The sequence below is a fragment of the Leptonychotes weddellii genome, chromosome 2, assembly GCF_054177405.1.
Source record: "Leptonychotes weddellii isolate Sample4059 chromosome 2, ASM5417740v2, whole genome shotgun sequence".
Taxonomy (NCBI): Eukaryota; Metazoa; Chordata; class Mammalia; order Carnivora; family Phocidae; genus Leptonychotes; species Leptonychotes weddellii.
In genome coordinates this window covers 123,454,560-123,465,223 of record NC_138370.1, presented here as the reverse complement: position 1 = coordinate 123,465,223, position 10,664 = coordinate 123,454,560, and the positions used below count along the sequence as shown (strand labels likewise).

The window sequence follows — 10,664 nt, the reverse complement described above, 5'->3', positions numbered from 1 at the left end:
TTTTTTAATAAAGATTTTATTTATTTATTTGACAGAGAGAGATACAGCGAGAGAGGGAACACAAGCAGGAGAAGTGGGAGAGGGAGAAGCAGGCTTCCCACTGAGCAGGGAGCCCGATGTGGGCTCGATCCCAGGGATCGTGACCTGAGCCGAAGACAGACACTTAGCGACTGAGTCACCCAGGCGCCCCTCATTGAGGGCTGTCTGTGAATTCTCCCCACTTCCATTCACGGCAGTAAAATGGGCATAATTCTCCCTCGCTGCTCAAGCCTTTACAAAATGTAACTATATGAAGAAAAAAAATAATCATACTGTCACTTCATTCATATGACACACTGACGCTCATATTAGGGTCACTCTTGAAGGGCAGAGCAAATTAAAGTTTGAAAATAAAAATCACATTGTAGTTTCCAAGATATGATAACACATAATTATAAATGATTCTGGGGTATAACTTGCAAACTCTTTTATCTTGTGGCTCTGAAAAACTGTCTTTATTTCTAAATGCTCGTGCTTTCCATTGTTTCTGCCAAGTCAGTTAACATAAACAGACCCTTAGCTGTAGCAAGAAACTCTAAAACACGGTCTGAGTTTGGGGGGAAGAAAGCCATTGGGCTTTGGTCCTGCCTCTGCCACTTCTCCCCAGTGTGAGCTGGGGAAACGTCCTCTGTGTAAGGCCTCCCCTTCTCACATGGAAAATGAGGATGAACATGTTGATTTGTGCTGCTCAAAGGGCTGTGGTGAGGATCTAATGAAGAATGGTATGTGAAAATATTTTAAAAATTATGGGGCGCCCGGGTGGCTCAGATGGTTGGGCGTCTGCCTTCGGCTCAGGTCATGATCTCTGGGTCCTGGGATCGAGTCCCGCATCGGGCTCCCTGCTCCTTGGGAGCCTGCTTCTCCCTCTGCCTTTCTCTCTCGCTCTGTCTCTCATGAATAAAAAAAAAATCTTTAAAAAAAATTATGAACAATATTCAAGAGATTAATTATTTTGTACATAACCTGTTCTTAATTTAGCAAAACAGGGTGCCTGGGTGGCTCAGTTGGTTAAGCCACTGCCTTCGGCTCAGGTCATGATCCTGGAGTCCCGGGATCGAGTCCCGCATCGGGCTCCCTGCTCGGCGGGGAGTCTGCTTCTCCCTCTGACCCTCCCCCCTCTCATGTGCTTTCTCTCTCTCATTCTCTCTCTCTCAAATAAATAAATAAAATCTTTAAAAAAAAATTTAGCAAAACAATTTCTTGGCCATGAGCCCTTAGCATAAAGACAATACTCAAGTATACACCGTTAGATTTGGTAATAATAACTTGAGCACTAAGAGTCAAGCCATACCAGCAGACTATTTCTCATGGGCGCTCCAGGATACACAGGAACAAAAGAAGCATCAACATTTGGGGTGAGGTCTAGGGGTGCCTGGGTGTCTCAGCTAGTTAAGCATCTGCCTTCAGCTCACGTCATGATCTCCAGGTCCTGGGATCGAGTCCTGCATCAGGCTTCCTGCTCAGCATGGAGTCTGCTTCTCTCTCTCTCTCTCCCCCTCTGTCCCTCCCCACTGTTTGTTCTCTCTCTCAAATAAATACAATCTTTTTTTTTTTTTAAAAAAGGATGAGTTCTAGAGAGAACCATTGAAATAATTTATTTTTACTGCATTTATTCCTTTGTCTACTTAGAAGAATTTCTGCTTATTGTAGGTAATGGAGAAAAGCATAAAGTAGTCAATTAAAGTAATTATTGTCCCATCATCCAGTAATAACTGCTAACATTTTAGCAGATTTCCTTTAGGAATTTAGTATGCATGTATATTCTGTCATTGTTACCACTTAAAACCATTTTTGAAGTAGTTCTTCAGCTATAAACCAAATTGTTGACAGTGGCGAAGTAAAGGAATGAAATGGAAAAATGAGAAACTTTCACTTTATGTATTTCTGTATTGTTTTCATTTTTATGAGAAAAAGTTTTTGTTTGTAAAAGCAGATGACCAAGTATTTAATAAATGAGTTTGTAGTATTTGTGACTCAACCCCTAAATGCAAAGAACATATGAAATATAGTCCTTGTCCTTAAACAGTGTCCCCCAAAGCCGAAATCTGGCTTTAGCAGGTTGTTTCAAGGCAATAACATGCTTTGTGTACTCAGTGAACATTGATTAAAGCTGTCTCTCCAGATGTTTACACAGAAATGTGAAAACAGTACATATTAGGTTGTATTTTTATGATGAAAATAAAATGATCTAAGTATAATTTCTTTTTTTAAAGATTTTTTATTTATTTATTTGAGAGAGAGAATGAGAGAGAGAGAGAGAGAGCATGAGAGGGGGAGGGTCAGAGGGAGAAGCAGACTCCCTGCCGAGCAGGGAGCCCGATGCGGGACTCGATCCCAGGACTCCAGGATCATGACCTGAGCCGACGGCAGTCGCTTAACCAACTGAACCACCCAGGCGCCCTAAGTATAATTTCTTTTTTTTTTTTTTTTTAAGATTTTATTTATTTATTTGAGACAGAGAGAATGAGAGACAGAGAGCATGAGAGGGAGGAGGGTCAGAGGGAGAAGCAGACTCCCCACCGAGCAGGGAGCCAGATGTGGGACTCGATCCCGGGACTCCAGGATCATGACCTGAGCCGAAGGCAGTCGCTTAACCAACTGAGCCACCCAGGCGCCCCCTAAGTATAATTTCTTAAAGATCATACTTAGGAGAGTGCTGTGGGTCAATCATACTTATAGAATGAAGGACCATTTATTACTTGGCCACCATTTATCAAGCATTTATTACATGCTTTGCAGAGATCACTTCATGTAACCTTTATAACTACCTCCATAAAGTAATTATTAACCTCTCTGAGCTGTAGTCTGCAAAATGTGTCTAAATAATTTCCCATGTTCTCAAAGGAAGTAAGTGACAGAAACAGAATTCAAACCCAGGACTGTCGGACCTCAAAGTTGGCTGTTTCTAGCCATGACACCACGCAACCCCTCCCTATTCCAGGAGCAGCCTCAACACGGGAAAGCTGAGAAAGAGCTGATATGGATGACTGATCATATTGATAGTTATTTCCCTAAGGAAAACTGGATGACATCTTTAAATAGATGCTCAATAATAATAAATGACCCTTCTTTCCACGAGCCTAATGGACGTAAACCTCTCTTGTGGTTTTGTTTTTCTAGGAGTTTGATGTTTTCTATACCTTAAACTGATAACACACTTAAGCAGCAGGCCATCCTAGTGATTGCAAACTTTGGTTAGCAAGTCTCTCTGATTTCTGAATTACAGTGTACAAACTATACCTGCCCATTCTTTAAGAACTGCACATTCACGGTCAACTTGCGTAAGAAATTTCCAAAAGGATAATCCAGATTCCGGCCATGGTAAATGTGGCCTCTGGAGTCTTGAGCCACAATACTGGTGCAGAATCTGAGAAAACAGAAAAGTACAATATGAATGAATGAGAAAAATAAGAAAAAAGAAAATGAGGTTTCATTTAAAAAACAAATCCTTAAAGTAAAACAATTCTTATAATGGATACATATGATAGGTGATCCTTGTACAAGCATATGGATTCACAATTCAAGATGAAAAGCACAGCTAGACACACCTCATCAGTGTTCATTTGGTGTTATTAGACCGTTGCCCTTAGCACACATGGCAGTGAAAAGATACGGAAAGAGAATTTCATCCTAAATCTAAATCTGAGGGGCGCCTGGGTGGCTTAGTCCGTTAAACATCTGCCTTTGGCTCAGGTCATAGTCCCAGGGTCCTGGGATCGAGCCCCACGTCAGGCTCCCTGATCAGTGGGGAGTCTGCTTCTCCCTCTCATTCTGCCCCCACTCATGCTCTCTCTCTCAAATAAACAAAATCTTTAAATAAATAAATCTGAAACTGACCCATTCTGGGCTCAGCTAGACCTCAGAACTTTGCTTATTCCTCTGCTTGGCAGTATGTAGTCTATTTAACATACCATTCAAAGCTAGTTCAAACTCACTTCTCTTTTATGAATTTCTCAGAGCATGTACAAGGGCACTAAATCATTTTGTTCCACAAAATGTTTCAGTTTGTCCTCTGAGGGAAAACAGTCAACTCTTTAGGGGCTTGGCACTTTCCTGTCCCCATCAGGGCTCCCTGCACAGAGCTAGTAAGAGAAAAGGAACTTTTAAAAGAACTCCCAGCTGGGGCACTTGGGTGGCTCAGTCGGTTAAGTGTGTGCCTTCAGCTCAGGTCATGATCTCAGGGTCCTGGGATCGAGTCCCAGGTCTGTCCGGGTTCATCCGGGTCCATCGGGCTCCCCGCTCAGCGGGGAGTCTGTGTCTCCCTCTCCTTCTGCTCCTCCGCCCTGCTCATGCTCTCTCTCTCTCAAATAAATAGAAAAAAAAAAAAAGAACTCCCAGCTGGAAAGAAGTATTTTGTGGAAAGGAGGAAGAGGTTTGTTAAGATATCTAAGTGTCTGTTTCTTCTGAGAATATGTAATGTTCTATGGAAAAATACTTAAAGACAGCATACCCAATTCTGGGGAAAGAGATATACATCCATACAAACAAAACGGAGAAGTATCCTGAAAGACTGTTGGTCATTTCTGAGTAGCAGAATTGTGGTTAATTTTTTTCTTCTTTTCTGTATTTGCTAATTTTCTATAAGGACTACATATTACTTTTATAATAGGAGAAAATAAATGTTACTTAATTTTTTTGTTTGTTTAAAAAAGGAAGTTTAGTTAGTTCTAAATTTTTCCCAGGATTTCTGGTCCTCAAAGAGTTGATGTCAAAGAGGGGGCTGATAAAACACTGGAAGTGGCTAAAGCAGTCTGTGGAATCTCTCCCAGAGAATTTTTCAAAACTGGCAAGACAACAATATTTCTATGTCAAGCTGAGTACTTTTTTTTAAGTAGGCTGCACGCCCAGAATGGAGCCCAACGCGGGGCCTGAACTCACGACCCTGAGATTAAGCCCCGAGCTGTGATCAAGAGTCAGACACCCAACCGACTGAGCCACTCAGGCACCCCGTAAGCCAAATATTTTAGCGTGAGGTAACCCACAAGCTCAGGGAACAAGAGGGGAGCTGTGGGCTTTAGGGGAAGTACTGCAGTGTGCTGGGGACACAGGAGCTTTTAGCAGCAGCTCTGACCATTCACCAGGCACCTGACTTTCAGCAAGTTTTCCCTTCTGAAGCTTGGTTTCTACACAACGGGTAATAACCATTCCCAGTGCCTGGCACTCAGGAGGCTCAGTAAAGGGTAGCTAGTATTATTCTGATTCAAAAAGCCCTACATCAGAAATGTGAACAGAACATTTCCTTTGTTCTTTTTTTTTTTTTTATCTGACCAGAGAGAGACACAGCGAGAAAAGGAACACAAGCAGGGGGAGTGGGAGAGGGAGAAGCAGATTTCCCGTGGAGCAGGGAGCCCAACGTGGGGCTCGATCCCAGGACCCTGGGATCATGACCTGAGCCGAAGGCAGATGCCCAACAACTGAGCCACCCAGGTGCCCCTCTTTTTTTTTTTTTTTTAAGATTTTATTTATTTATTTGAGAGAGAGAGACAGGCAGAGATAGCGACAGAGATAGTGAGAGAGAGCACAAGCCGGGTAGGAGGGACAAGCAGGCTCCCCGTTGAGCAGGGAGCCTGCCCATGCAGGGATTGATCCCAGGACCCCAGAATCATGACCTGAGCTGAAGGAAGAAGCTTCTCTGCTTAACTAACTGAACCACCCAGGCACCCCCCTCCTTTGTTAATTCTAATGGCATCTGATGGTGCTTTTTGTTGTCAGGCAATTCAATATATACCTTAAATCAAATCCAAAAGTTAGAATGTTTTTATTAGAACTTTTGCTTAAATCTGCTTGCATACATAGACGCCAACAACAACAACAACAAAAAAAAGTGGAAGTAAAATTTTTCTTTTTTGTAACTGAGAAAGTCACATGTCAGAATAGGAAAAAGATGGGGGTAGGAGATGAGGAATGGTAAAATTAACTTGGTTCAATTGAAAAGCATGTTCATTTAACAAGTTTGTCTTATCTGTGTTTTTAAACACTTCCCTAAAGAGGAAGGCACTCCATGCTTCTTAACCTATCCTGCCTAGGGGTTCAGGGAAGATACCAGGGGACAGTAAAGCTGCCTTATCCCAAGAACCCTTTTCCCCCCCATATCTTTTGGCAGCCAAAAGCTATTAAGCATGTCATTAGATAAGGCTGGTCTGGTGGCAAAACAGTAAGTCCCGAAGGCAGAAACCAGGTCAAACCTCTCTTACTTCCAGGACCTCCTACTGAGCCAATAAGACTTAAGACTCTCCCTGCACTTTGCATGGGATCAGCTACACACTCTTAAGTGCTTTCACTTCTGTGTGCCATTTTATCCTGCCCACACTGCCTACCAAATACTGGCTCTCCCTATTAGCCAGAACAATGTTCCCTGTGACCCCAGCCCTGGAGGGTACAGACTCTGAAAGAGAAGCCAGGATCTCCAGCCATGACAAACATGGAGGGATAAATGCAGGGGCACAAATGAGTGTTGGGATGACCCCCTGCATTATAAGGGTGCAGGGTCACTGGGTTACCTAGAGGGTCCATATGAGATTGGGGTTAGTTCTAAAAACTTCCTGTTAACCAACATGTTGAGTTTGGAAAGTGGGATACTACCTGAATTGGTAGAGGGATAAAGAGGGGCTTGGGGAGAGGAAAAGGTCAATGTTGAGGTCAGAGAAGCTGCTTTCCTTCTCGAAGCTCATGATGTGCTGCTCAGATTTACTCAGAGAGGCAAAGAGGAAGCACTGGAAGTTTCAGGGCAGCCCCGGCACCACCCTATTTTTATCACACTGGAAATAAGTCTCCTCCCTGCCAGATGTGGCAGGAGTCCCTGGTAAGTCCCAGGTAATCCACCCTGGCGTGGGACACTCACGCGGTGGACTCATAAACCAGGTTGAGTAGCAGGCAGTCGGCCAGGCTGTAGTTCAGGACTTCGCACATGCCACGGATCTCGTCGGTGAAGGGCTGGGGCAGGAAGCGCGCCAGCTCCTCGACCACCTTTCCAATCAACGCGTGGACCCACTTGGGGACCTTATTCCTAAAAACGAAGAACCACGAGGGTGTTTGATCTGCTCAGGGGTCGAAGGGGTGCGACAGCCCAGGCCCGGCATCACCCAACCCGCAGCATTCCGAAGGGAAAAAAGAAAACTCGGAAAGGGAGGTAGGGCGAGCGAGTGTGGTCCCCAAAGGGGCGGACTTGGGGAGACTCGCCAGACCTGCAACAGGGGTGTCGGCTGCGTTCCCTACTCTGCGTTGAGCAGGCGGGTGACAACCTGCACGCCACCCTGACCCAGAATGTCTGGGGGAAGGGCGTGCCTCTGGTGACACCGAACTTGAAAGTCAAACCAGCCGCTCCGATCCTCCTCAAGCCCGACGCTTCCCAGAGCAGCAACAAATGCCAGCTCTGGTCTCCGCCGAGCCCGCACGCTCCTGAGGCCGCGGGTGAGGAGGCTCAGGTCGAGGGCAAGACGGTCCCCGAGGGCGAGGAGGGGTAAAGAGGCTCGGTTTACGGCCCAGCTGGCAGCACGCATCTGGGCTTCCGGCACGCGGACTCAGGCCGCAGGCGGTGCCCCGGGGCTCGGACCCCGCGCCCGCGCGCCCGCGCTCACCCGAGGATGTGCGCCATCGTGGTGCGCAAGAAGTCCAGGTCGAAGTGCCGCAGCACGGGCAACCAGCGCAGCTCGGGCGCCGCGTCCAGGCTCACGTTGAAGAGCGGCAGGGCTGGGGGCGAGGCGGCGGCCAACACCCCGGCCCCGGCCAAAAGTAGCAGCAGCGCCAGCCCCGGGCGCGCCCCCAGCCCCGCAGCTCGCATGGCTCGGGCTCCGGAGGCCGCAACTGGGACCGCGGCAGCCAGCGGGCCCGGGTAAGGGCTGCCGGAGGAGGAGTCGGGGCGGTGCCCAGAGCTCTGGAGGCGGAGCCCGCGGCGCGGCTGGGCCCGCCGGGTCTCTCGCGACTGCAAACCGCAGGAGAGCAGCGGGCGCCGGCTCGCATCCGCGCTTCCGGCCCGCATCCCTCCCGCGGGGGCCGCAGCCCCGACTCCGGAGAGCGCTAAATGCTGCGGACCTCTCACACTACTCCCCGCCCCATTCCTCCCCATGGGGTCCAGAGAGTGTAAACTGGGGCCTGCAGGGGGTTTAAGAACATGATTTTCAGTAGCGAGGAGGTAGCAGGAAATCCTATTGTAGGAAGGGATCTGTCCCTTCCTCTCCGCCTCATTTGCTTATATTTAAATTCTTCAAAAGTTTATCTGGGTTTTACAAGAAGGAGAATTATTTTCTGTTCAACACTCCCACGTCTTTTCAGTTAAAAAAAAAAAAAAGCTTAAGAGTCAGTTAATACTTATGTGCCAAACGTTTTTGCTGACTCTCGTTTAACCATCAAAAGAGGCCAAAGATAGGTTCTACTAACTCATCGCCGTTTTCCTGATGAGCAATGTGAGGCTTGGAGAGGTTACATAATTTGCAGGATGACACCCCACTGGTGGGCCTGCGTGCTAGCCTCCAAGCCAGGCTGTCAGAATCCAAACTCCACCTTCAAAATCTTTAACTGCACCTCTCCGTTCCCAATGTCTGGGAGACAGAAAACTTGTCTTAGGAAAATCACCGGACTCAGCGAGGCTGGGACGTTCTTAATGGTTAGCAGGGGCTAAATGTGTAGAGGAAATTTAGAAAGTTCATTTATTCCAGGTTTGTTTTTAACTCCCCCCTACCCCCCATCAAATAGAATACACCACTGGTACCTCTGATTTCCCCCCTCCCCCAATTTTTTATGGCCTGTATGTCACTGGGTTAACAGTTTCAAGCCTCTGCTTCCACTTTTAACTGGACTTGGTGTAAAATCTAAACAAAGACCCTGGTCTTAATTTGCTCATTTGCAACAGCAGTTGTGTGCTTAAGCCACAGGCGCATCCTGAGAATCACCAAAAGAGTAAACAGATTAGTTGAGTTTAAAGAGGTGCACTTGCATTTAAAAAAAAAAAAAAAAGCGACTTTCTGTCACTTAAGGTTGATATTAAAAAGATAAAAAATAAAAGATCTGTAAGACAACCATGATAAAATGTATTGAATGAACAAATCTACATTGCGGTTCAACAGGCATTATTCACAATTAAGCTGAGTTTCATATAATTTTCTATATTACATTCTTCTAGTATTAAGAGGTTACACATGTTATAGGACAGTTTAAAACAAACGTTAAAAGGGAGATCTGAAATTACAAAAACTTTTAACCCTTTCCTTTCTGCTGCTTCTATGCTGTGCAGATTCCAGAGATGGTGTACATTGATTTCATGGTTCATCTATGGATCAGAACCTAGAATTTAAAAAAATACTTGTGTGGAGAATGCATGAAGGTAAATAACTGTGTGAGAAACATGTGATATAATGTTTTTATAGCTTGTATCTCATTTTGTTCAGTTTATTTTTTCATTTTTTTTCCTGTTCTGGTAACACTTTATTATTTTTTAATTTTTAAGTTAAATTCAATTAATTAACATATAATGTGTTACTTGTCTCAGGGGTACAGGTCTGTGATTCATCAGTCTTATATACCCAGTACTCATTACAACACATACCCTCCCCAAAGTCCATCACCCAGTTACCCCATCCCTCCACCCCCAGCTCCTCCAGCAACCATGTTTTTTTCCTATGATTAAGAGTCTCTTATGATTTGTCTCCCTCTCTGGTTTCATCTTGTTTCATTTTTCCTCTCTTCCCCTAGGATCCTCTGCCTTGTTTCCTAAATTCCACATACCAGTGAGATCATATGATAATTGTCTTTCTCTGATTGACTTATTTCACTTAACATAATATCCTCTAGTTCCATCCAGGTCATTGCAAATGGCAAGATTTCATTTTTTTGATGGCTGCATAATATTCCATTGTATATATCTATCATATCTTCTTTATCCATTCATATGTTGATGTACATCTGGGCTCTTTCCATAGTTTGGCTATTGTGGACATTGCTGCTATAAACTTTGGGGTACAGGTGCCCCTTGGGATCACTACACTATCTTTGGGGTAAATACCCAGTAGTGCAATTGCTGGGTCATAGGGTAGCTCTATTTTCAATTTGTTTGAGGAACCTCCATACTGTTTCCCAGAGTGGCTGCACCATCTTGCATTCCCACCAACAGTGTAGGAGGGTTCCCCTTTCTCCACATCTTTGCCAACATCTGTCATTTCCTGACTTGTTAATTTTAGCCATTCTGACTGGTGTGAGGTGGTATCTCATTGTGCTTTTGATCCGGATTTCCCTGATGCCAAGTGATGTTGAGCACTTTTTCATGTGTCTGTTGACCATTTGGATGTCTTCTTTGGAGAAATGTCTGTTTATGTCTTCTGCCCATTTCTTGATTGGATTCTTTGTTCTTTGGGTGTTGCATTTGATAAGTTCTTTATAGATTTTGGATACTAGCCCTTTATCTGATATGTCATTTGCAAATATTTTCTCCCATTCTGCCAGTTGTCTTTTGGTTTTGTCGACTGTTTCCTTTGCTGTGCAAAAGTTTTTTATCTTGATAAAGTCCCAGTGGTTCATTTTTGCCTTTGTTTCCCTTGCCTTTGGCGATGTGTCTAGCAAGAAGTTGCTGCAGCCGAGGTCAGAGAGGTTGCTATGCCCCTCTAGGATTTTGGTGGATTCCTGTCTCACATTTA

At 45.1% G+C, this 10,664-nt stretch overlaps 2 protein-coding genes across 4 annotated transcripts in view; both read right to left on the bottom strand.

The window, feature by feature from the left end:
• NAAA (N-acylethanolamine acid amidase) overlaps nt 1–8,032 on the bottom strand; it is a 38,538-nt gene extending 30,506 nt beyond the window's left edge. For all 3 annotated transcript variants that reach the window (XM_081812957.1, XM_081812958.1, XM_006744037.3), the window contains exons 1-3: nt 7,617–8,032; nt 6,881–7,045; nt 3,280–3,406 (exon numbers count right to left, since the gene is read on the bottom strand). In XM_081812957.1, the coding sequence (XP_081669083.1) occupies nt 3,280–3,406; nt 6,881–7,045; nt 7,617–8,017 (693 nt within the window). In that variant the 5' untranslated portion in view covers nt 8,018–8,032. The remainder of the gene's footprint in view (nt 1–3,279; nt 3,407–6,880; nt 7,046–7,616) is intronic.
• The window catches only part of PPEF2 (protein phosphatase with EF-hand domain 2), a 213,795-nt gene that overhangs the window by 57,873 nt on the left and 145,258 nt on the right, over nt 1–10,664 (bottom strand). The window lies entirely within an intron of this gene.